Raw genomic sequence first — 27,630 nt, 5'->3', positions numbered from 1 at the left:
CTCAAATTTGTTATTGTGTGAGTTCTGACTCCTTCACTGAAATAAAAAAGACTCAAAATGGGCAAATCTAACTTTGTTAACCTGAAAAGGGCTTAAGAACGTCAAAACATTGTTCTCCGCTTTACAGTGGCGGCGCCAAGGGGGGATTGAGCTCCTCCAAAATGAGCCCCCCCTCAATATTGTTACCTAATATATTCTTAAAATATGGAAAACACAATCATCGATGTTGCTTAACAATTAACATTAAAGAGACATAGATCTGTAGAACTCAACGTCTTCATTAAGACGGAAGTATGTGTCATGTGTCCCATAGCAACTTACTGATTGCACTGAAACTCATGCGCTGTATTGCCGCTCCCTGTGTAATGCCATTCTCTCTTGAGCTTTGACGAAGAATAGACAACCACGTTGATTTCAAGATACAACAGATCATCAGGGATTTTACTTGATAAACCAAAGGTTTCACAGGTATTTACCCATTAATTTCATTTATCTTTTATTGAAAAGTAAAACATAGCATGCATGTATAAGTGTATTGTGTATGGATCAAAACTATGAAGCATTTAGCCGGTGTTGTGTCCTCTGTGAGATCATTTTGCATTGTGTATCAGTCATCTAAAATTGTACTGATGATTGTGGCATACACTTAAAATTGTGACTTACAATCCAATTAATGTTATACTTATGATTAGATAATAACCTTGCATGTTAACTGACCAAATAATATTTCTAAACAATTCTAGAATGAATTTTGAAATTGTCATTGGGCTATTTAGAAGTGCCTAATTTAATGTAATCTAGTAGTTACATTATTGTAACAGGTGCTTGTCACACATATGATAAGAACAATATCACAATCACAGTTTGGCCTGTATGAATAATGTTAACTTATGAAGAAACCAGCCTTTCTGTGAAGGTCAACTGCAATTTAGCAAACTATGGTGTGGCAGAGGATGACCTCACAGTGGAGGTCCACCAGTTGAGCTGGCTAATTGCCAGGAAGAAAGACAAGGGGCAAGAAGTATCCACACCATTGGAGCTTGCAACCATGCTGGAGCCATACAAGGATGCCTTCATGGATCTCCACAAACTTGTATGCATCGTTGTGACCCTGCCTGTCACTTCAGCTGCCTGTGAGAGACGTTTCTCATGTCTGAAGCTTCTCAAGCTTACTTGTGCAACAGTAGTGGTAACAATCACACCACCAACCTTGCTGTCATATCAGTAAACTCCAGGAGGGCAAAACAACTCGATATTGATACTGTTATAGACACATTTGCTGCCAATCACCAGAACAGGCACATTGTTTTGAAGTAATATTGGCTATAAACACAACATGATAAAAGATTGTTAGCCTGATAGTGACCTTACTTTTCCTCAGGGTGTATTAACTTCACATGGGATAATTCGTTTCTGCTGTGTAAACTGTCTTTATGTTATATTTCTTTTGATTTGTAGCTTTACTCTTAATTTAAGCTAATCTTGATTTTCTTTATTATTATGTATTACCTTGGGTGGAATTTAGGTGAGCTTCCTCTTTTACATATACGTATATTTTCATAAACAGATTTATAATTTGTAATAATGAATTATTAATCAGAGTATGAGTTTCCAATGAAAACTGCATTAAAAACGCAGTTCAAAATAGAACACCTTTCTGAAATGTACCTTGGTATTTACATTATTATAATTTACCATCTACACTTCATATTGATGGCATTTTGGGAAGCCCCTCCACAGTTTACCTCAGCCACCCCTTCAACGAAAATATCCTGGTGCCGCCACTGCTGCTTTATTAGTAAAAGTGTTAATACTCATACCAGCCGTCAGGAAATGCATTAATAAAACAGGCCTCTGTATTAGTAATCTTCTTTCTCCGTATAACTATAAAGTAAAATTCCAAAACTTCAAGTCTGTCTTTCAATTTTCTAAAGTACCAGACGTACCATCAGTAATTTGTGTTTCAGTTGCTACAACAATCATACTAGACGTACCATCAGTAATTTGTGTTTCAGCTGATACAACAATCATACTAGACATAGACGTACCATCAGTAAATTGTGTTTCAATTGCTACAATAATCACACTAGACGTAGACATACCATCGGTAAATTGTGTTTCAGTTGCTACAATAATCGTACTAGACGAAGACGTACCATCAGTAAATTGTGTTTCAGTTGTTATAGTTTTTCTGTTTGTTTAAATATTTTAATAGTTTTAGGTTCCTGTCTGCCATACAACTTTCACATGCGTTTGTGTGAAGTTAGATAAACACAAATGTATGCAGTAATTTGTATAAAGTTGTAACTGTTGAGACTAAGCTCATCACTGTTTGGGTATAAACTTTTAATGAGCTCTTTACTAGATAAAAGAACCTTCAAACGTTTGTTTCTTGTTGGATAAAGTCTAACGAGTCTTTGAGTAGTGTAGCTTGACATTAATGAGAGGTGTAGTTCTAAGCGTTAAATTATTAATGTTCTTTACTTGTGATGCTGCGCATAAAAATTTCTTAACAAGTTAATACCAGATCCGTAATGAACATATAATCTCCAGAAAGTTATCCACTTTAACAGTGGCTTGACAAAGTATTTCAACTTTTTTTGTTCACAGACTGTAACTCTAAGTGTCAAAAATATCAGTGATTTTAATGTAAAAAGAAAAATCTTAGATGTACGTTGTCTTTGTAAATAGGTTCGGGAGAAGCTTAGATTGTCATCAGAAAGAGCTACCACTTTGGAGGAGCAGCTAGCTCGAGCTAATGAAGATGTAAGTTCAAGATTTTGTCTGTCGTTGTTCCGTTTGTGTAGAGAAATATTCCAATACAAAGCACTACAAGTTCTTCACATGAAATACATTTTTTCTGTATTCTTATCTCTATAGAGATTCTCTTTCATCTGATTCTGTTAAAAACTGCAAATCGTATTAAGTGTTTGTATTCAAAACAAATGAACAGTTTTGGTAAACACGTTTTACTGTGTTAGCAGCTTGTAAAAAGCTGTTATGGTAGTATCATTCTCAGTTGGGAACTATAAAGAACTCAAACTCTTCATGTTAATTAAACTAGTTTTTTAGGACAATGTAGGAACTATTTTTTGTTGTTTCTCAGAATTTCTAATATGTTCTGGAGGAATTAAAACATTTTAATAGTTAAATTAGAACAAAATTATTTTTACAATCCAAATTATTATAGCTTTTATTTCAATCGATGTTGATATGTCATAAGCTTCTGGGAATATTGTACATTTCTAATAGTTTCTTTTAATACCAATTCAAGACGCATCCTAACTTTATTTTCTGCACAGATATATTGTTAACTTAACGTTTGTATTCCATGCTGTTTGGAGTATGTAAACTAAAGACTTTACTAAGTTTATCATCAAACTTTGTTATGGTTTCTAAAGTATGAATACAGTAACACAACTGTGTACATAAACTATGATTTCAGTAGCATATCTATCATCATGTGATATATATAAAGTATGATTCCAATAACACACCTATCATAACATGTTGTATTAGAATTATGATAAGACTAACATGCCTATTTTTATCATTATATATATATATGATTACAGTAACATACTGGCCAGGTGGATTAAGGCGTTCGACTCGTAATCTGAGCGTCACGGGTTCGAATCCCCGTCTTGCCAAACTTGCTCGCCCTTTCAGATGTGGGGGCATTATAGAGTGGCTGACAATCCCACTATTCGTTGGTAAAAGAGTAGCCCAAGAGTTGGCAGAGGGGGGTGATGACTAGCTGCCTTCCCTCTAGTCTTACACTGCTAAATTAGGGACAGCTAGCACAGATAGCCCTTGTGTAGCTTTGCACGAAATTAAAGAAAAACAACAATAACAACAACAACAGCTATCATCACATGTTGTATACAAAGTATGATTATATAAGTACACTTATCAGTACCTTATATCTAAACTATCATTACAATAACACAACTATCATCATTTATCATATCTAAAGTATGATCACAGATGATATTGTAATTATACTTTGGTTGTAACTAAGTATATGATGATAAGTGTTTTACAGTATCATCTGTAATTGTTTGTAGTGTCTAAAGTATGACTACAGAAACACACCTATCATCGTAAGACATATTTCACAGCAAGACATATATCACCATACCTTGTATTTAAAGTATGATTACAATAAAGCATTTATCATCATGTGTTATTGCCAAAGTATGATTGCAGTAAAAAACAACTTGTTCCTATCTTCAGCATATATACTCTTCAAAAAAAGAAATGCAAAAGTCAAAATATGAGACAAATTGTTAACAAGTTTATTCCGGGTAGTTCTGTATGACATGTGTGAAACTTTGCACATTCACTGCTGAACATCCAAAGTCTGCAAAGGCGAAGTCCACGCTCACTAGGTGAAGTTTAACGTCACTCAACGTCAATAACGAGTATGCCCCCCGTGAGCATCAATAACTGCTTTGCATCTCCTGCCCATGGAAACGATGAGATGACGAATCACATCCTGTGGAATGGCTGTCCACTCAGCCTGCAAAGCTGCTGCAAGCTGAGGTAGAGTCTGCGGTTGAGGTCCATCTCGTCCCAAAGATGTTCGATGGGGTTTAAATCTGGTGATCTGGAGGGCCAGGGAAGAACGTTGCTGTTGTGGTGTTTCAAGAAGACAGTGGTGAGTCGGGCTGTGTGAGGACGGGCGTTGTCATGTTGAAAAACGTCGTTGACGTTCAGCATGATGGGTTGCACATGGGGCCAAAGAATCTCGTCGACGTATCGTTGAGCCGTAAGATTCCCTCGAATGTGCAAAAGGTCTGTTCTGGCATTGTAAGCGATGGCAGCCCACATCTGTCAACATCCTGCACACAGTTTGCTGCAAAACGTTCACCTCGGCACGGGTCCTTCCATCCTGCCTACGAAGCATAAAACGTGATTCATCGCTGAACCAAACATGCCTCCATCGTCGATGAGGCCATGCCCGATGTGCCCGAGTCCACTGCAGCCGTGCTTGACGATGTTGCTGGGTGAGGATGACGCCTCTGACTGGACGTCGAGGTCGGATTCCTGTATCTCGTAGACGGTTGCGTACGGTCTGATCGGAAATCCTACGCAGCCCTGGTATGGTTGAGGCAGTAGACGTCGCAGTGGTGGTCCTATCCCGAAGGTGACGTAACCGGATGTTGCGATCTTGTGCGGGCGTGGTCACACGAGGTCTGCCAGATCGTGGACGGTCACGAGTTGATCCATGTTGTTGGTGACGATTCCATAGCCTTGTGATGGTGCTTGGGTGGACATTCACAGCTCTGGCAACATCTGATCGAGATTCGCTTGCTTCCAAGCGACCAATGGCGTTGTTGCGTTGTGCTTCAGTCAGTCTTGGCGTAACTGTATTGCGTGTCGGTGGTTTAACACTGAGCTATGGAAACCGAGAACCCGTCACTTTTATAGGGATTTTGCACATGTTGCACTTGCAGAACATGCAGATCTCTCAAACACATTTATTGGACACGCATGCGTTTTGGCGAAAAATCCGATGTTTTCCTCCGTTTTCAAAGTGCACAACTTTTATTGTCATTTTGGTCTGACAATCAGTGCCTTAACATGTGTAACATCACATACCCTGAGCTTGTAACGTTACTACATATATTTCTTTTTAAAATAACAAAAATATCCCTTTTGTATTTCTTGTTTTGAAAAGTATACATAACACATAGTTAATAATACAGGATCGACTTGGCTTACCAGATTACTGTGTTTATCAGTCATAACTTTTCCCATCTTCAATGTGTATTTAACATCTGGTTAGTGATAAATGGTCAGTTTGTCCTTTCAGTTTGTGTTTATATTTATTATCATAACTTGTTAACATATTCATTGTATTCATAAATCCTAGTCTGCAATACAGGATCATCATATGTATCAGTCATACCTTGTTCCCATCTTCAGGAAATACTTAACATCTAGTAGAGATACGGGATAAACTTTGATGGTTAGATTACTGTGTTCATATTTATCAGTCAAAAAATGTTCCCATCTTTAATCTATACTTAACACCAACTTAGTGATACCTAGTTACTGATACAGGCTGAACATAGCAGATCAGATTACACTATTTATATTTATGAATCACAACTTCTTCCTATCTTTATTGCATACTTAACACCTAGTAGTGATACATGATCAATGTGATTGATCAGATTACTCTGTTTATATTTCTCAGTCATAACTTGTTCTGATTTTCAGTGTAAACATAAAACCTAGTTAATATCACAGTATCAACTTCGGTAATCAGATTACTGTGTGCATGTTTATCATTTGTAGCTTATTCCCATCTGAAATGTACATTTAATCCGTAATTAATAATATAGTGTCAACTACACTGATAAGATTGGTGTGCCTATATTTTTCATTCATAATTTATTTCCCTTCCTGAGTGGATACATAGTACCTGTCTAGTAACACAGGATTAACTTGGCTGATTAGATTTCTGTGTTGATATTTATTAGTTATAGCTTGTTCCCATCTTCAGTTTCAACATAGTACTTAGTTGATGACACAAGGACAACTTGGCCACTCAGATTACTGCATTTGTATTTATCTGTCATAATTTCTTATAATGTTTCTTATTTGGAGGCTCGGAAGTTTGTGTTGATGGTATGTACTATCATGGACGTACGCTGTTGTATTACATTCCACTACTACAGTGTATGTGTTGACAGCACTTTTTGTACCTCCATCAGAATCTTTTTTGTATCATATAAGAGTCTTTTGATCACAATGGATAATTGAGTTGACAAGTCAACATCTGCTGTCTCTGACCCCACTATTCTTTCCAGTGACCGTTTGGGTTTACTTCTTTTGGCCTCAGCTTCTGGTGTCTACTTGGGTTTATTTTCTTCAGCCCCAAGATGCAGAATGATTCTTTATTCACACCCTATGTCACTGGAATCCATGTCTATTGACAGAGACCTGCCAACTCGACCTAGGATGGATCCATAAAGGTCGACAGAACTCCTTCTAATGAAGAAAAATGGCTTGGTCATATACAAAAGGGTTCTCCCCCACTTAGGTAAAAATGGCTACTTTGATATAGTGGAACTGTCAAGGTTTTCATTCCAATCTGGATGACTTTAAGGCTTTGATTGATTTCTGTCATCCAATATGTCTTTCCTTACAGCAAACATTCCTGAAACCTCCCAATACAGTTGCCTTTCAGCAGTTTTCTTTGTACTGGAATGACAGGTTGTGTGATTGGTGAGTGAATGGAGGGGTGGCACTGCTGGTTGACAAGTGCATGCAAAGCCGTGCTTGTGCCACTCTATACACCCTTGGAGACAATATCCATTCATGTTTCCTTGGATCATACCATCACTGTTTGTTTTCTCTACCTGTCTCCTTCTTTATTCCAAAGAGACTTTAATGGACACAATCCTCAGGCTGGTTGTATCTATGGTTACAGTTGTCTTTTTACACTGATGGAACTTAAATTCACTTTTTAATAATCTGGCAGTACATCAGTTTGACTTGATGATATTTACCATCGGATGCTGTGCCATCTCTCTTCTACCTGTCTTGCAATTATTCTGCTTGTTTTAACCTGATATGGCAGGAGAATGTTTTTCTTGATGCTCATCCCAGGCTATTGTCCTCCATTTCTCTAAATCTGAGAAGGATCCCACAATTCCCATCTAGTTATTGTCACATTGCTTTTATTACCTGTCTTTGTAAGATCTTAGAGAGGATGGTTAATGCTTGTCTTGTCTGGTTCCTCAAATCAAACAACATCCTTATAGCTCACCAAGTGGACTTTACTGAACCACCTGATTTGACATGAAACCTCAATCAAGGAAGTCTTTTTCCATGGAGAATTTTTTTATGTGTTCTATGACCCTGAAAAGGGCTAAGACACTACATGGAGGAACAGCATTTTGAAAAACCTCCACTCATATGGGTTACTTGGTCATTTACCTGTTTTTATTCAGAACCTTTTACATTTATCAGGAATAGCTTCTTCCTATCTTTATTGTATACATAACAACTTGTTTGTGACACAAGATAAGCTTTGATGATCAGATTACTGTGTTTACATCTATCAGTCAAGATATGATTTAAGATATGAATCTTGTTCAAATCTTCAGGGTAAACTTTATACCTAGCTAGTGATATGGAATCGACTCTCCTGATCAGATTTCTGTGTTTGTACTTATCAGTCATATCTTGTTTCCCTGTTTAAAATATATTTAATACCTTGTTAGTGACACAGAATCAACTTGGCTAATTAAATTACTATGTTTGTATTTGTCAATGATAGCTTGTTTCCATGTTTCGTGTATATTTAATATATAGTTATTAATACGGGATCAACTCAGCTGATCAGATTCATGTGTTTATACTTATCAACTATAGTTTCTTCCTGTCTTCATTGTGCACATAACACTTAGTTTGTGATACAGGATCAACTTGATTGATCAAATTACTGTGTTTATATACATCAGTTATAACTTGTTCCCATCTTCATTTTACCCTTTACTTCTAGTTATTGACTCAGGAACAACTTGTTTGATCAGGTTATTGTGTTTATATATATCAGTCACAACTTGTTTCCATCCTCAGTGTAATCTTTATACCTAGTTATTAATAGAGAATCAACTAGGCTAATCGTGTTACTGTGTTTATCAGTTGTAAGTTGTTCCAGTCATCATTGTAAACTTAACATCCACCTTCAGTATATTTATGATGCGTAGTTAGTGATACAGGATCAACTTTACTGATCAAATTACTGTGTTTATATGTTTTATACTGAGGTAAAATTAATAAGAGGTTTTGATTTTATTAAATGACCATTAACAAGTCACTGTTGCTTATGTCCTATTAATTTTCAAAGTTTTCCTTATTGCAGGCTAATTTGTCAAATATCATCAATGTCTGGATCCATTTTTCAGGAGAATTCAGTCATGTTAGTAGAATTAATCAGGAATATTTATTTTTTTATTTATGTAATATGCAAATTAACCACAGTAATGATGTTACACAAGATGTGCTAGAACATGTTTTTGTACCTATTTCAATATGTTTGTGTACAGAAAACATAGTATGAAGATTTTTTGTTGTTGTTGTTTCTGATTGATAAAAGGATGAAACCTAGATAATACCATGTAAAAGGTATATGCTACCTTATGTTAAACTTATGACAAATTTTACAGTTTGTTTCCTTCCTGTACTGTTTTTCTTTTATATCAATTATTTTTGTTTCTCTCCTCATATTCTAAATATCTGCTGTTTGTATTTATTTATGATTATTAACATAATGATGCTTTTTGCAGCTGCGACTTCATAGAAGTAAGACAGTTTTAGAAATTTCTGAAGAAAAAAAAGGCGAAGAGAATGGTAACTTACCAGAACCATCAGTGGTAAGCATTCAGTTGTACACGTGTGTATTTCTACCAGTAAACCCAAGTTGGAAGAGAATCAAAAGCTATGAAATTCATGAGTGCAAAATAAACCAGTGAAAGTAACTTCTTTTAGATTTTGATATATTGTATACATCATCAGGAGGAATTATGGATTATTTTTAAAAACAACATTATAGAAGTTCTACAGCAACATCATTGTTTACAACAATGTTTTAAATTAGAAAGTGCTCACAATAGTTTAAAATAGTATTACTGTTTGGAATTGTTTTAAAATATAACATAAAACACAGAAACTGGAGAACAATAAAAATATTTGTATTAATGGTAAATAAATAAATATACATGTAACAACAGCTGTTTATGCACATTATGGAAATCTAACTGATTTTGTTAGATTATCCCTAATTTTACACCTTTTTAATCATTTAGTGTAGGAGGTTCATATTGGAATTAGAGAAGCAGTACTAACTTATTTACTGTCTCTTTAACATGGCAGCAATATTCATGTGTTAACATTCTAAACCCAAGCTTGATTATGTTAACCATGAATAAAATTTCCTAGGTTTCAAATGGATCAGCAGAAGCTGTGGCAGAGGCAGCCAAGGTAGTCGAGCTCAAAGAGACCTTGGAAAAGCAACAGGTTGAACTGGAAGCAGCAAGAGACAGGTTAGAAGAAATGGAAAGCAAGATTAAAGAGCTGGAAGATCTGTTGTCTTTTTCACAGAAGGAAACCTCAAAGCTTCAAGCAGAAAACCAGAAGCTAGAACATGATCTTAAAGAGGTAGGCAAGAGGCAAATGGTAAATTTAATATTTACCAGAAGACTTAATATGTTTGCTTATAGCTGGTGAACCTCCAGCTGGACGAATTATCAAAGAATCTTTCATGTACTCTTAAGGTCCCCTGAGGAGTGTGACATAGGGGGGGGGGATTGAATTAACATTATATGTGCTGAATAAGTATGTGAAATAGTAAGTAGTAACCCCCATTTAACTATTTAATGAGGCAAGGAACAAAGATAAATGTATACCATGTTTGAATCAGACAAAATCAGTCATTTTGGGAACATTTTTCACTGTGGTACAACAAGTACTTTGCAACTGTTTTGTCTATATTTCTGACTTAAGAAACTTACTTTTATAGAAATCTGTTATATACAACTTTTATGTTTTTATTGAATAAGATTTAGAACTGATAAACAGGTTACTTTTCAGAGATTATTTGTCAATACGGAGCTCTATATAACATATTTGAATAGTATGTACAAAAAAACGTCAGTATTATTAATTAAGTAGAATTAAAGTTTGGTTATTTTCTCTCTTCCCCTCCCCATAAAAAAGACTGAATTACCTTCAAATGTATAACTAAAAAATCGTGTGTTTGTTTTACTTATCTCACCATTTTGCTTTGTTTGCAAAATTGTATAATTTGTAGCTATAAAACCATGTACTGATATGTTTGAATTTAAAATGATATAAATATATAATTTATATTACAGTTATCTTTAATAGAGCAATTCACAATATAGAATTAGACAGGCAATAGCACTGCCTAGAAAAATATATATGTAAAAATGGCTCATTTGGGTTAAGAAAAGTTTTATGTAGAGGAGTGAACAAAGTTTCAACTTTCTTCGGTCATCCTCAGGTTCATAGCACTGCCTATGTAGGGGTGGTTCATATTGTTCATTGAAATGGTATTTTAAATATTTCCTCAATAGGTCATCAGAACTTTACAATACTATACAATGTTTCCTTTCATAGCAATCTATACGTAATGACTGAGTAAAAATTTCTGGAAATGTCTGTAAATATCATAGGAAGAAGCTTGAATTCCTTGTTCGTTTTTTCATTTGTACTTTTTTATTACATGATAACTTAAAAAATAAAACAATGATGTCATCCAATTTCACACAGGTTTAAACAGAGAACCCTCTTTTATAAGTATTATTAATAACTGGTAGTAATTTAAAAAACTATAATTCTTGAAGATATGTGGTGTTCATTTAAAAAACTTGAGGGTGAAACTGGAATTACCAGCCAATAATAGATATTAATAAATATTACAGTTGTAATCTCATTGTATTTATAACTTGGTTATATATACAACATTCTAATCTATTGAAACACTGCATTAAAACAACAAGTAAATAAGAAAATTTCCAAAAAACAGAAGAGAATGTAGGATGGCTAGTATAAATTCTTCAAACACAATACAAGAAAGACAGTAGTGATGGCATTTAGATCATCCTTACGTAATAACACAGACAAGAATTAACATATAATAATATGTATAGTTATTCAACAACAAATGAGTTTTTCTTATTTTTGTCTACTATAGTGTGTCTGTGTTATTATGTAGGGGCGATGCAAATGCCATCCCTACTATCTTGTTTGCATTGTGTTTGAAGAATGATTTTAGCTATCCCTAATTTACTTCCTTCTTTTGAAACATTTTTTATTTACTTGTTTATCACAGTTATTTTCAATGGATAAATCTATGCAATTTCCATTCTTCTCTTTTACATCCTCAATGATTTGTTGAAAAGATACTTCATACAAATTACAGAAGAAAAAACAATAATGTTAAATGCCTATGGTTTATAAGGAGAAAAGGTTTTTTATCTGAATTCGTTTTCATTATGTTTATTTCAGAATATTGCACAAAAAGATGACCAAGAACAGAGGATATCAACTTTGGAAAAACGGTTCCTCAATGCACAAAGAGAGTCAACTTCTATCCATGACTTAAATGAAAAATTAGAACAGAAATTAATTAACAAAGAAGCTCAGTTAAAGCTTGTAAGTTCTGAGTGAAAAAAACATGTAAAATAATTTAAAGTATAGGTAAAAATAATTCTTTTTATAAAAAACATTGTTTTTAAATACATTAGAATGAATGGCAACTGCCAGTTATATAAAAAATAAGTATAGAGGACAAAGTTTCAAAAATCTTCTGTTTTTTATCTACAGGACCTGTGTGTGTAAGCTGTTGTAGGTATTTATAGTATTCTGGTGAATTGTAAGAGATGTGTTGTGACTGTTTGTCTGGGTATGATTGGTGGAAAGGCTGCAGTGTATTTAACAATTGTTGTTACTCTTTCATCTTTATAATGTTTAGTATAATTTTTCATATTTTTTGAGTACATGAATATTCATGAGTTCTGAGAAGAAACTTAATTCTGCAGTGTCTTTTGATGATGTGCATAAATTGTGTGATTAAAGCACTATTAAGTAACAGTTCTACACATTAAACAACTTATATGTAAGTAAAAAAATGAGTTTGATTATCCAGTAGGAGGTTTTTGTTGGTTGAAATCTACAATACAGTGCATTGTCTGTGTTAGATCCTATCTTTGGCCAGTTAAGAAAACAGTGCTTTACAATTATAATCTGTTATTGTATGTAGTTTCAAATTTTGCTTAGTAAGTAGCATACTTGGCAGGGTATCTGAGGGTCTTGAGTTCAAGACTTGTTTCTACCAGATACATTTTGCACTTTCATTTGTGGGTGTGTTATAAGATAGATAGTTGACCCCACCATTCAATAAATAGAACTTAACTGGTTATTTTCCCTCTGATTATGAGCTTAAATTAGTAAAGCCTTTAACATTTAGCCCATTGTGTGCATAAAGCATCTTATTATAATATTCGATTAGTTCTGTAATGTTTATTCCTGTTGGAGTGAGTAACATAACAGTGATAATACTATGGACTAGATAAGTCAATGGTTTCCAAACTGGGGGTACTTTAACAATTTATCGGGGGTAATGGAGGGGTGACAGAAAAAAAGTTAAAATTCTAAAAATCAAGAAAACATTGAGGTAGCTGGTATTAGGATTAATGTTAACTTTGTCTTAGTATGTAAAGTTGTAAATTAAACCTATTTTAAGTATGTAATAAAGTTAAACCAAATAACAATAAACATCAAAAACTAATATACGGTAGTAGAAAAGAAAAAATATGTATCTAAGTGTGTGGTAACCCAAAAGTATTTTGACAAGTATGCTTCAGAACACAAGTCACTCAGTAACCCTGATGACTCATCGACGTGTCCAGTACGCGTCACTCACTGCCTGAGGTTGCCTCTATTTCACACTGTCAGTTTCTATGTGAGCATCAGCCGAGGTAGACAAAACCTGGTATGTATGTGTACTGCCCTGTGCAGTATAGTTAGTATTTACCTACTATTACATCATTCCTATGCTGAATAAGCTCTTTTAATGCTATCTAGAATGCCATGAAAAAATAAATAATAAGTTCACATTGTTCACACTTTTTTATGCAGTTTTTCTTTTTCTGCAGATTAAACAATAAAATGTCTAAAAAGCGCACCTACTCTGACGCTTTTCTTCGCTATGGCTTTGCGAATTTACCTTCTGGTGGAGAGGATCGGCCACAATGTGTAGTATGTCACAAAGTGTTGACAAATGAAAGCCTCAAGCCATCAAAGCTCTCAGCTCACCTCAAGAAGTGCCATCCAAATCTTCAAAATGAGGATCAGGCTTATTTTCATCGCCAGGCTGTAGCACTGAAGAATATCCAGTTCGGTTCATCTGGAATTCAAGCCCAAAAGCTTCAAGCTGCGGTCGAAGCATCTTACTTTGTTGCATATAAAGTTGCCGAACAACAAAAATGCCACACCATTGCAGAGAATCTGATTATGCCTTGTGCATACGAGATGGTAAGCAAGGTATGTGGGGAGGATCAAGCGAAGAAACTGAGTGTCATATCTCTATCAAACAACACAATCCGCCGACGAGTAGATGACATGGCATCAGATATTCTGTCCCAAGTTATAACAGAGATCAAGGAAAGCTCATATACCAAATTCTCCTTGCAATTTGATGAATCGTGTGACGTAGCCAGTTGTGCTGTTCTCCTTGGGTTCGTTCGTTACGTCCACCAGGACAAGATCAAAGAAGAGTTCCTATTATGCGAAGATCTGTTGACAACCACGAAGGGAGAAGATATCTTCAATATCATCAACAGTTTCTTTACCACGAATGGATTGGATTGGAACAGCGTTCAACAGGTAGGGAGAGATGTTTATATAAAGTCTAGATTAGTATAAATACAATGAATTACATGGCATATAGTCATATAGTTTTATTTATTGTACAAGTAGCTGTAGTGTAGCGAATATTTTATACATAATTCACAAAAAATTATCGTGCCTGTCGTACTGAAATACTAAAGTACCAAAATAATTTAAATTAAATTAAAACCATATAATTATAACGCAAAAGATAAGTAAGAATGACTAACTGACGCAATCTATAATAGTTTTTCTTTTTTAATCTAGGTCTCCGTCGATGGAGCACCGTCGATGATGGGTCGTAATCGTGGATTACGGGGCCTCATACAAGCTGTGAATCCAGAAATTCCTGTAGATCATTGCATCATTCATCGGTACTCTCTTGGATCAAAAAGCCTGCCTGGTAATCTGAAATTAGTGTTTGAAGATGTGTTGAAAATCGTCAATTTCATCAAGTCCAGGGATGTGAATTCACGCATATTCAGGGAGCTGTGCAAGGAAATGGGAGAGCAGTATCAAGTTCTACTCTACCACACCGATGTTCGCTGGTTGTCACGAGGCAAGGTTGTACGTCGAGTCATTGAGCTCCGAACGGCTCTTCAGGAATTTCTGAAACAAGAAGAATCTCCTTTTGCTACCACATTCACTGATAAGGAGTGGCTTGCTCGACTTTGTTACTTGGCTGACATATTTGCGGAGCTGAACAGTGATAATCTGCAACTCCAGGGCCAAAACACGACTGTCATTGATGCCCATCACACTGTGACTGCATTTCTGGGAAAACTGAGACTCTGGATTCGACGCTTGGAGAAAGGAGTGATCGCTCAGTTTCCCACCCTAGACCAGTTTGTTGAAGAGAATAGTTATGATACTGGATCACTTTTACAGACCATCAACAAAGAGATGAGCGACCATTTGAAGGGGCTTGAAACAAGCATGCAGCACTACTTTCCAGAGAGTGACCTAAAAAACAGCCAGTCTTCAGTGGATCATTCATCCCTTTTCTGTACCTGATTAGGCCATTCATGATGATGATTTCCCTGCAAAGGAGGAGTGGATCGCAATGCGAGCAAATGAAGCCTTGAAAGTCAAATTCCAAAACCAAAATGCAGATTCCTTTTGGATTTCACAACTAGCTGACTCGCCAACTCTGTCCAAGAGAGCCTTGAAGTTGTTGGTATCATTCTCAACAACATATCTGTGCGAGAAGGGGTTCTCAACCATGCTGGGGATGAAAACAAAAAAAGAGGACTCGCTTGAATGTTGCAAACGATGCCAGGCTGGCACTTTCAACCACAAAGCCAAGAATTCCTAAACTAGCTTCAAGTATGCAACTCCATCCATCCCACTGATGTTCTTGACATCTTTGGCAATATTCATTAGAAATGCACAATGATCAAATACAATAATTAAAGTGTAATTCAGTGTAAATAAATTATATAAATAAATTGTAAATAAATAAAGTGTAATAAATAAAGTGCAATATATCTCTAGTTTAATTTAGCCATATATATCAATGTTGAAAACATTTTGTGAAAGGGGTAACATGCTTAATGTGGCATGTTAAATTGGGTAACAAGCTGAAAAAGTTTGGGAACCACTGAGATAAGTGATAGTAATTTAATTTAAACAATGTTCCAAACATGGTTGATGTAATGTATTGGAAAATGTTACATAAGAACATAAAAACTGAATACATTTGATATTTGGTGTCTGAAAATAACCATCAAAATACTTCAGTTTCAGATATTCTTTGATTTTTTATATATCATGTTTATCTTGATTGATATATGGCCTGTGAGAAAGTAACCATCCAAGTGAAACCCTCTTTACAACAATTTTGAGTATATAGTGACCAAGGCAACATTAGGAGAGCAAAAAGATGTTCCAGACTTATATATGATGAATATTAAATAGTTTTTATTTATTTTTCTTAGAGTGAAGAAAAGGTTAGAGCATTAGAAGAGAGGTTAGAACTGACCGAACAGAAATTGTCACAGTTCTCAAAAAAAGCCGAATCTCTGCCAGCAAAAGAAGCCGAACTTCAACAGCAAGTGGAAGCTCTCTCTCAGGTACAGTTTGATGGAGGAATTTGTCATCACACTGCCTTCTCTCCTCACCTCCTAAAGCAACCTGCAGATCCTATTAAAGCCTATCTTTTGAAAGTAGTCCTATTTTTCATTGAAATAAAACTTCTGTAGCTCAGATTGGTTGAAAATACGTATTTTGTATTGATCTGCGATTATGTCTAAAGCAGAACTTTGGAGGAAAAGGATCAATTTTTTCATTTTCAAGGTAAACAAAGTCTTGATAAAATGGTAAAGTTTCCTTGGAAAATCATAAACTTATTTTGGTCCCAATAATACTTGAGTAATGTTTGTTGGAAAATTGGTTGTTTGTAAAAGATATTCAGCAGGAATATTTAAAAACCTTTCTGACAGAAAAAACGTATCTTTCATTTTTGTAGACTATCAACAGAGCTTTTAGTAATAGAATGTTTTATTGCTCCAGTTTCAGCTTCCATTTGATGCAAAGTTGTAATAAACATTTAACTATTAGTAAATTTTCCCTCTTTATGAAAATCACCTTATATAATATGTTACTATTACTTATCCTTTTTCTATGTATATCACCGTATATAATATATTACTATTACTATTGTCTCTTTAAGTAGATTACTTTATCTAATCTATTACTAGTACTTACCCCTCAAGATTGGCATATATATATCTTACAATTAGTTTTCCTCTTTATGCAGAATGCGTTATATAATAAATTAATATTACTTTCCCTCTTTACAAAGATCATCTTATGTAATCTGTTACTATCACTTTTTCCTCTTTATGTAGATTGCGTTACATAATCTTTTGAGGTTAAAAGACTTCAGATTACCTCACTACATATTTAGAAAACAATATCCCAGAACATATACATGTATATTTCTGTATGTTTGTGCCTTCGTAATAAGCATTTGATAAATTGTTACTTTCACCATAAGGCACAAGAGAGGCACATGAGCATAGAAGACCGAGTACAAAGGCTTGAACAGCAACTGGAAGAAAGAAATAGTGAACTCATGAAGGTAGGTTTCTAAACTCAAACTAGAAGAATCTAAAAACTTGTTATGCAGTTACAGTTTTTTATAATCAAAATATAAATGGAATGTGAGGTATCATTCTTTCAAAATAATTAAGCTTAGTAAACTTACTTTTGTTTCAAACTGTAAAGAAATGAATGTATAATGTTTGAGAGAACTATGATTTTAAATTGAGTATTTGAAAAAGTGCATGTTTGATAACACATTTTGTAATTGTTATCTTTTTTCTATCACTTGACAATTTGGTAAAATTTTCAACACTTTTAACAACTCATCTTGCAGGAGAATGCACTTAAGTAACTCATTCTGAGTGTGTTATATTTAATATACTGTGAGTAACTCATAATACATCTGTTATATATAACATACTGAAGAATTTCATGCTGAGTCTGTTATATACTGTAATATAAAAGTCTGTCACATAGGATTGCACTTTTTGTACACACCTCCTTCTTAAAATTAACTGTATTTCTAACTTTCTACTTGTTTATTGTAATTTATCTTTTTTTTGTTGTTGTTCTTAAGCAAGTGTTCAAGGTACTCAGTACCATTGTCAATGGAAAGAGTTTAACCTCAACCTTGTTTTGCCCACTCCTGAGATTGCCTTTTATAATAATAACTTAATAAACACAGGAAGAAACAGCACTTGATACAGTTACTCTCTGTTAACAGAAACATTAGCTTGATGAAAATACTTCCTTTTAACTGAAACACCAGCTTGATAAAAATGCTTTCTCTCAACTGAAATGCCAGCTTGATAAAAATGCTTTCTCTCAACTGAAATGCCAGCTTGATAAAAATGCTCTCTATTAATTGAAACACCAGCTTGATACTGTACTTCTAGCTGAGATAACAACTCGATAAAGTCTCTCCCAGAATAATTAACTGAATTAAATCATATAGCTAGTTTAACACTTCAAGGGTTAGGAAAATGAGGTCAAAGTATGAGATGTTAGCTAAGGTAAGCTATTCATATAATATCATTTTTGAAAAAAATAAAACATTTTAAATGGGAACATTAAAAATATTTTGTTGCTGAAGTGTTCTGGATGATTTAAGGTATGTAAGCCTCTCATGTATGTATATTAGCATTGTATAAACTAAATCATTTTTCTAATCTGAAAAGAGAATGAAATAAATCAGGCATTTGAACTTTATTGAAGATTTTGTATTTCTCTAGGCAAGGCAGAGAGAGAAGATGAATGAGGAACACAATCAGCGGCTCTCAGCAACAGTGGACAAGCTCCTTGCTGAGTCTAATGAACGTCTTCAGCTTCACCTCAAAGAAAGAATGGATGCTTTAGATGAAAAAAACAATCTCTCACAGCAACTTGATCATACTCGGAAGTTACTAGAGGACTCACATAGTGAAAAGGTTTGAGGGATTATGTCCTTACAAATGATGGTTTTATTCATGAATGTCCACAAATTAGTTCTGATTTTTATTTCCACTTATGGGCTTAAGAACCTAAGGTTATCCTTTATTGGTTAACTTATATGAATTGTTCTTGGAAAATAGTCTGGCCATTTGCTGACTACTGGTGTTTCAGTCAAAAGATATTTAATAAAAATGTTTTTTATTTTACTTGGATAGAAAATTTAATATTTACAAGCCTATTACTAATGTTTAAAGCTAAGAAATAAGTTCTTCATTGTGTCTTGAATTAATTTATGCATAATTTTTCTGGTATTTATATTTTTTTGGTGTTATTTTGTTCATTAAGATCTCATCTTCTCTAGTGCATGTCAATAAAATATACTCATGTTTTTATATTTAATTCAAATTTAGTCAAGTAAGTATGAAATATTCGCATGTGGTAATATTTAATTAATATTAAGTGAATGTAGCATATGCACAGTTGTTCCAAAACTTTCATGAATTAACTATTTTTAAGGTTTTTATATCTGACAAAAGATTGTCTATAACAGTTTATTCATTTAAAGTGTTATAATTAGTATGTATAAAAATTTTATAAATGCAAATCAGAATAAATGCATTCAATAGTACTTGTAACATTCTGATTGCTTGATACTGTTAAGGGAAAGATAGCAATGAGACATTTATAAAAATCTTATAGCTGATTAATACTGACTTTGATATGATACTGATTGATATTTATAAGATAATACACTGATTTTTACTGATATTGACAAGATACTAATTGATACTAACAAGGTAACTGTACCTGAATGATACTAATACTATACTGATTAATATTATACCAACAGATACTGGTCTGATAAGATATGGTTGAAACTTATAAAAAAATTTAGAAGACGCTATTTGACACTTATAAAAGAAAGAGATTAATACTAATGCTGATAAGGTACTGTTTGATACTGATACTTAGAAGCTATTGATTGATACTGTTAAAATGTGAGTAGCTGGCTGATTACATAATCTTTATACCAACAACACTATGTTTTTTGTTGAGTTTAAAATACATCCCTGTCTAATCCTGTGAATCACTTCTAACTAATTCTTCATTTATCACTTTATTGTGAACTTTCAAGAGCAAACTTACAAAGTAAGTCCTTAGAGGTAAAGGTTTTCTTGTTTATAATTTTTTTTCCAGCAAAGCAATAACCAGTTGGTTGTTTCTACTAACACAACTTCAATTTTCTGTCTCCACAGCTGATAAATATTATTTATAATAACAAATATACTATATAAATATCTGATGTAAAGATGAAAAACAAAAAAATACATGCAGTGCATATTTTGCAAAGGTCTTATTTTGTTCTTCTATCATATTTATTTTGTCACTATAGCTGTCGTTTTATTCCTTTTCAAAGAGTGTTACAACTGATAGTAAAATTTAAAGAGAACAGTAAAGAGCTTAATAAAGTTGATGTTCCTTGTTTCTGTCGTTTTTACTATTGAGCAGAATTCCTCTATATGACTTTGTTTACATGCAAATTCACCTAAGCTTCATTCATGATTTTCATCCCTTTTTTAGGAAAAAATAGTCCAGGAGCTTGCTCTTATGCGTGATGAAATGGACAAACTTCGTCAGGACGTAAAGAGTTACAGAGCTGAAAGCTTAGCTAGGTTTGTCACTGTTTTCTAGTAATTTACTTGATACCTTGTTTGTGAGTTACTTTATGTTTTTTTTTGTTTACTGTGCTTTCGTGTTGTTTCTTTGTAACTTCAGAAACTGTAACAAATGTTTCATTTGTTGGTGTTTTTTTTACAGATGTTTCCAAGTCACAAACTCCTCTTAAATAATCTTGTGGGTGTGAGAGTGCAGTAGTTACAACATTGATAACAAAAATGTAGTAATTTGAATGTACACACCACAGAATTATAGGAGAAAGTACCTGCAGTAAGACTGTTGAAACAACCATTTATACCTAAATGAAAGGATTAAAAAAGATATTGTTTCTTGGTTCATCTTAAGTTTACATCAGACTGGATCTCATATGATATAAACTTTCATATTTGCTATGCCTTAATTAATTAAACTCAACTTCATTTTCTTTCTCAAGACACTACTCAATTCATACATAAATGCACATTTCTGATTCTCAGGCCAATATTCAATACATAAACAAACACACATTGTTGTTTTTTCTCAGGCCAATATTCAATACATAAACAAATGAAATCACTGTTTCTTAGTCTAATATCCAATACATGAACAAGTATACCTGTATGTTTTGTCTGAGAATGATATCCAACATATAAAAAGGCACGCTTTCATCTTGTCCCTCAGTGGTAAGTCTGAGAGTATACACTGCTAAAAAATGTATTTCAAATCCTGATGTCAGCAAAGCACAAATTAGCAAATAAAAAAAAACTTCATGTTTTGTCTGAAGACAATACCCAATATATAAAAACAAGTACAACATCATTTGCTATATCACCATTACCTATTGCTTAATAATGCAACTTCATACTTTTTTTATTCCTTATTATGTGAAAATAAAAGCTTTTTTATGTATATTTTGATGTAATTACCATTGACCTAAATAATTACAACTCTAAGTATGTTTTGGAGATATTAATTATTTGTAAATTACAGTCGAAGTATAAAAAGTACTGCAAAATTGGAGGTATAATAATTTGAAGTTTATTATTTATTGTTTTTTACTGAACTTCAAAAGATGTAGTACAAATCTTTGACCAGTGTATAGTATTTTCTTGAACAATATAAATCCTCAATGTTTTTGAATATATTTTCAAATTATATGCAACATTAACTTAAAGAAGAAAAACTTAGTTTTTAAGAACATCTCAAGTTTTGTGTGAACAGACTGGGTGAGAGTTAAAGTGTAATTGATTTTATTTTTGAAAACCATACACACAAAATTAAAATCAATAGGAAATTATGAATAACATAATAAAATATATAACTGATTCCTCTGAAGTAAGAAATGTTTGTGACACCCTTTTGTCCAACTTTTAAGTTTTTAAAATAATAAATGCTACTGTTGATTATAAAATTTAATTATTGCATTTATTATTTGCATTCTGAGAAGATCTGTTATTTTCATGATTCCAACAATAAGAAGCATATTCAACATAAATGTGTTATAAGTGTAACAAATAATAAGAGGAATACTGATAATAAGTGTGTAATTAGCACAAGAAGATATGTAAAGGTAGTTAGAGGGAGATTGATTGTATCTGTAATAATGTACAAATAAAACATTATGAGAATTTGAGAGAGGATAACTGTAGTTGTGATTCAAGATACAAAGAGAAATTAAAGAAAGACCGTTTATAAGTGTGTTATGACTGCAACAAGATATGAAGGAATAACTTATCAAGATGTTGATATCAGCTAAGTTAGATTATTACTGATGTATTGTACATACTTATGTGTATTTAAAAGCAGTGCAATGTTTTTCAACTTCAACTCATTCTGTTCAAAATGATATGAGAACAGAGGTGTCTTTTTCTCATGACCAAATTTTATTTATCATATGAACTCAATGTTTTTTAAGTAATAACATTTCTCACAAAGCTTATTTTGTAGACATACTGCAGAATGATGCTTTAAAGTGTCAGTATGATTTAAGTTTGCTACTTCCATTTAAGTGTTGTTTTTGAACCAAATGCATCTTATTAGCTTTTATATGTGTTTAATGTGAAGAAATTAAAATTTTGTAAGTCTATGTGCAGGAAGTGTTATTTACTTTTGGTCTTTTTATTTATAATCCTTTTTTATGCATTTATCTCAATTTTTTATGATGCATAAGGTTCTGGTTAGTAATTAATACAGAATTCAGTCAACTATTAACAGCTGTGGCTGTTCTGGCTGTTATTTAGTTCTGGCTACTATTCTGACAGGTCTTAGTTGGCACTACTATTCTGACAGGTATTGATAATATAGATAACAGCAAGGAGATTGAATCCATTTGAGTATTTATGAGTGGTTACACAAGGAAAAGGCTTTCAGTGGGAATTTGTTACAGACCACCAAATGATACAGCTGTTAATGAAGTCTTAACTATGGGTTATTTTAATTTCAGGCATATAAACTGGGAAATACTGGAGTCAAACCATGAGGAAGCAAGGTTTTTGAAAACTGTTCAAGATTGCTTTCTTCACCAATTAGTAAAGAAACCTACTAGAAATAAAGCTATTTTAGATGTATTGATACTGCAAAGGATGATTGCTATATTAGGTTAAATATCCGTATGGGAATAAGGAATAATAATGTTTTGGTTACAAACTTCAAAAACTAAATTTTCAATGGATGTGACAAGAATTATCTTGTATGAATTGGAAAGCTGAGTTATTTGTATACAGGGATCAGATGTAGACAAGTAAAAAACAAATTGTCTTGTAAAGAGTATAAGAGATAAAAGTAAAGAAAAGCATCATAAATTTAAGAAATTTAAATTGACTGGTATGATAGGAGATTTAGAAAATCAAAAAAGGTGGTGAAACAGGAAGCTAGGATATCAAAAAGTATTTATGAGAAAAAGTTGTCTGAAAATGTAAAAATTAACAGCGAGTAATTTTTTTAAATATGATAAGGGTAAACAAAATGTTTATATATATGGGTATAGGACCCTTGAGGGATGATAAAGAAAGGCTCATATCTGATTATTATGAGATTATTAAATTCTCTTTTTCTTTGGTTTCTAGTAATGAAGATTTAAACAGTATTCCACATCTTGAACAGTTGATAGAGGAAAACAAAATCAAATAAGATGACTGAATTGATTCTGGGCCTGTTAAGAGTGTAGATATAGTGCAGCTGTGTTTTTACAAAACATTTAACAAGGTGCCACATAAAAGGCTTGTAAAAATAATTATCTCTGTGGCTGTGGAAGGATATGTTAGCAAATTATATAAAAGAGTGGTTGGATGGAAGATAGCAGAATTGTTACAACTGGAATTTATTCAAACTAGAATAATGTCACAAGTGGGGTACCTCAAAAGCCCAGTCTTAGGACCTTTGCTCTTTTTGAATTACATCAATGACATAATTGAAGGAATCGTCAATAGATTATTTAAATTTGCAGATGGAATTAGGGTCTCGTGGATGTTGCTAGCTCTATAGAGAATCTGCTGATTTACACTAGGTTTTAGATCATTTAGTGAGTTGGGCAAATAAATAACAGAAGGGTTTTAATTATAAAAAATGCAACATAGTGCATCTGGATTATCATAATTTCAATTATAAGTACAATTTGGATGGGAATAACCTCAACAGTGTTACATAGCAAATGGATTTTGTTGTAATAGTTGATCAGTCTTTAGAACCATCCAAATAGTGTGCTGTTGCCAGTGGTAAGGCAAATAGGATTTTAGATTGCATGTACAAAAGTATTAAACACAAGTTTAAAGAGGTAATGATTTCATTGTATAGGTTACTGTACAGGCCATATATGGAATATTTTGTTCAGTCTTGGGCTTCTTACCTTAGAAAAAGACATTGAATTGTTGGAAAGGGTTTAAAGAAGGGTTAACTAGAATGGTGCCTGAGATGGAGAAGTATGAGGAGAGGTTGAAATCTCAAATTGTGTTCTCTTGGAAAAAAAAAAAGAGTTAGGGAGAGTCTGATTGAGGTGTTTCAGATTGTAAAGTGAACTGTTAGTGTAGATGCACCATCTTTTTTTTTCATTTCTAACAGTAAGAATAGTATGACTAGGGGACAGAAATATAAATTTTGGCAGGGTAGGAGTCACATTTGAGTAATGCAATTTTATTTTTCTGCTAGAATGGTTGGCCTTTGGAACATGTAGCTTACGGATGTTGTGGAAGCAGTATTTTTTAAGTGTATTTTCAAGGAAGTTTGATAAGTATATGAATGAAAAAGAGCTGGCTTTAAGTGTTTTTTTTAAATTTACTTACTAATAATTTTAGCTTAGTTTAGATGATGGAGCAGCCAAGATGGACCAGTAGGTCCCATTATGTCCTAGAACATTGTGCTATGTTAATTGTGATTACTGTTCTAACAGTTATTAGTTACTACTACACTAATTACTTATAGCTATGGCTATGACAGTTAGTAGTTGTGGCTATTATTCTGATTCACATGATTGTGCTAAATAGGACGTTTTCTCTCTTCTAACTGTGTAAATTATGTATTGCTAACAAACTTGAATTGAAATTTTAAACTACTGTACAAACATGTAAAACAGGTTAGATTGCAAACAATATTTATCTACAGCAGTTTATTGCTATTATTTTAATGCCATGGCTTAAGCTGATGGATTAATGTAAGGTCAATGTTATTTAATCGTAATAGTTCATTTTACTTTAAAACAAACTTCTTTTTGTTTCTGTTGTTATCATCATGGTATTTGATGCTGACAAATTATTTTGTATTTCTTTTTTCTGTATGCTCCATTTTTCTGGCATATAATTTTGCTGCATGGTCCTGATGCTGCCTGTTTCGGAATGGGTGGAATCTAGTCGTTTTTACTCCCACTCATCCCCACTTGTGCCTTCACCCAACCAATCATCATGTGGCTCAGGTTTAGATAAAACTGATGGTTTTCTGAGGCTTAGCAGTCTTAACTTCATCTCTCCTACTGCATCTATTAATCATAGGATGCAGAAAGGATTCCAGCAGCCACTAGACAGAGAACCATCTAAGGTGAGTAATTATTTCATATGACATAAATAGTAGTCTTTAGATTTCTGTATAGTCCCTTCAAAATTAGAAAATTTATATTTTTCATTAGCATGCTGTGAACAGTGTTAATGAAAAGCTATTTTAAAATTAATGTTTTCATTGATACTGTACAGATCATATTGTACAAGCTGATATCCATATAATCATGCTATATCTATATCCAATTCTTAAAGTTATTGCCTCAAATAATCCTTCTCAAAATGTATATCCTGATTGGCATGCTGTGTGTACAGTATGTTTGAAAACTTTAATGGACTGCAACCGCCTGTTGAATGAAATGAAAAGAAGATGATTTAGCTTTTACACTGAAGAAGCTGAAACTTGCCTTCTTTTCATTCAACAGGCATTTACTGTTAATTAAAGTTCTCAAACATACTTTGTCTACTCTCCTTAAGGTTCTAATGAAAAAACATACTGTGTGTACTTGTTAATGATTATTGTTGGTCAATCCCTTTCAGAGTTGATATCCTCTCTAACATGCCATATACAGCTCTTAATGGTATTGTCTGGGATACTTCACTTCAAAGTAAATATATCATGCTCAGTTCTTAATAGTATTGTTTGGGGTTATCCTTTTCAGAGTTAATATCCTCTCTTGCATATGCTATCAGGATTTAGTATGAATGGGCTGGGATTGTCTTACAGTAGGTGTCTATAACTTGTTCTCAAATTAATGTCAATAAATTCAAATAAATAACAGACAGTACACAGTCCACTTGTTTTAAAATAATATACTCAAAACAAATCAAACATATGTACAAAAAATTTGTTTGCACTATAAAAAAATCACATTTGTATCCAAAATTCTAAATAATTCTCTTTTCTTGTCAAAATTCTTCACAGACTGTTTGCTTGTTTGTTTTGGAATTTTGCACAAAGCTACTCGAGGGCTATCTGTGCTAGCCGTCCCTAATTTAGCAGTGTAAGACTAGAGGGAAGGCAGCTAGTCATCACCACCCACCGCCAACTCTTGGGCTACTCTTTTACCAACAAATAGTGGGATTGACCGTCACATTATACGCCCCCACGGCTGGGAGGGCGAGCATGTTTAGCGCAATGCGAGCACGAACCCACGACCCTCGGATTATGAGTCGCACGCCTTACGCGCTTGGCCATGCCAGGCCCCTCACAGACTGATATCAGCTACTTTAGAATCCCATTGACAAGACAAATTACTTTTTATGTACTCTGTTTCTCACTATATAATTTGCAATAAATTCACTTACATTACTCTGTGAATTACCACATTTTTATCCAGAACTTTAAGCAATTGTTTCCTTTTTGCATGAAATTCAAACCAAACAATCATTTGACTTGCACTTTCTTGGTCACCTGTATAAGATGTATATGACATCAACAATACTACAAACAATTGAACAATGGCTATTATTTACCAACTTATGAAATACAATTTTTGTAACTCTCTGTTCTAAAATAATCAGTTTTAACACTCTTATTATCAAAACTTAATAACCATTAAATATTAAATGACTAAATCCACCAAACAATAATTCTTACACTAAACAGCCCTGTACATCTAATACATGCCATGTGCAGTTCTTAATGATATTAGCTGGGGTAATTCCTCCCTCCATATGTAAGAAAGAACAAAGTAGAAATGTGATTTATTATTGTTATTACTTTTATGTAAAAATCTGTGATACTCATGTTGTATTGCTATTTTTTACTATGTTTTTACTTAATATTTGTCCAATAATTTTAATAAATTCGATATTAACATATTTTTTAGGTGTTTTTAATTTATTATTTAAAAATACTCACTCAATGAATGGGGAAATCAAGATATTTTTTGTAACAATTTTTAATGATTATTCGTTTTTCATAATAATTTTAGAGAAATATTTGTGACTTTTTAACAATGACATTCATTTGTTATGCTCAAATATTTAATCAGATTTATTTACAGATTATTAAGATTTGAATGATGATGTAGAATGAGACATATTATAGAAATTAATATTTCTTTTCATCTACCTTACA

General features: G+C 33.3%; 2 protein-coding genes across 11 annotated transcripts in view; both read left to right on the top strand.

The window, feature by feature from the left end:
• Positions 1 to 27,630, top strand: part of LOC143247097 (liprin-alpha-2-like) — a 211,148-nt gene that overhangs the window by 146,266 nt on the left and 37,252 nt on the right. For all 9 annotated transcript variants that reach the window (XM_076494558.1, XM_076494562.1, XM_076494557.1 and 6 more), the window contains 9 exons: positions 2,692 to 2,766; positions 9,309 to 9,395; positions 9,961 to 10,179; positions 12,052 to 12,198; positions 16,371 to 16,505; positions 17,432 to 17,515; positions 18,711 to 18,905; positions 20,491 to 20,582; positions 25,407 to 25,590. In XM_076494558.1, coding sequence (XP_076350673.1) covers positions 2,692 to 2,766; positions 9,309 to 9,395; positions 9,961 to 10,179; positions 12,052 to 12,198; positions 16,371 to 16,505; positions 17,432 to 17,515; positions 18,711 to 18,905; positions 20,491 to 20,582; positions 25,407 to 25,590 — 1,218 coding nt within the window. The remainder of the gene's footprint in view (positions 1 to 2,691; positions 2,767 to 9,308; positions 9,396 to 9,960; positions 10,180 to 12,051; positions 12,199 to 16,370; positions 16,506 to 17,431; positions 17,516 to 18,710; positions 18,906 to 20,490; positions 20,583 to 25,406; positions 25,591 to 27,630) is intronic.
• LOC143247098 (zinc finger BED domain-containing protein 5-like) lies at positions 12,358 to 16,320 on the top strand. 2 transcript variants are annotated; one of them, XM_076494568.1, is made up of 3 exons: positions 12,358 to 13,537; positions 13,701 to 14,430; positions 14,701 to 16,320. In XM_076494568.1, the coding sequence occupies exons 2-3, from the start codon at positions 13,714 to 13,716 to the stop codon at positions 15,445 to 15,447; spliced, it is 1,464 nt and encodes a 487-aa protein (XP_076350683.1). In that variant the 5' UTR covers positions 12,358 to 13,537; positions 13,701 to 13,713; the 3' UTR covers positions 15,448 to 16,320. The 2 variants fall into 2 exon arrangements, with proteins under 2 accessions (XP_076350683.1, XP_076350682.1); XM_076494567.1 differs by having other exon boundaries at positions 12,358 to 14,430.

This window comes from Tachypleus tridentatus, chromosome 3 (assembly GCF_004210375.1).
Source record: "Tachypleus tridentatus isolate NWPU-2018 chromosome 3, ASM421037v1, whole genome shotgun sequence".
NCBI classification, from domain to species: domain Eukaryota; kingdom Metazoa; phylum Arthropoda; class Merostomata; order Xiphosura; family Limulidae; genus Tachypleus; species Tachypleus tridentatus.
Note: the sequence above shows the minus strand (reverse complement) of the source record. Positions and strands in the feature narration are given on the sequence as shown.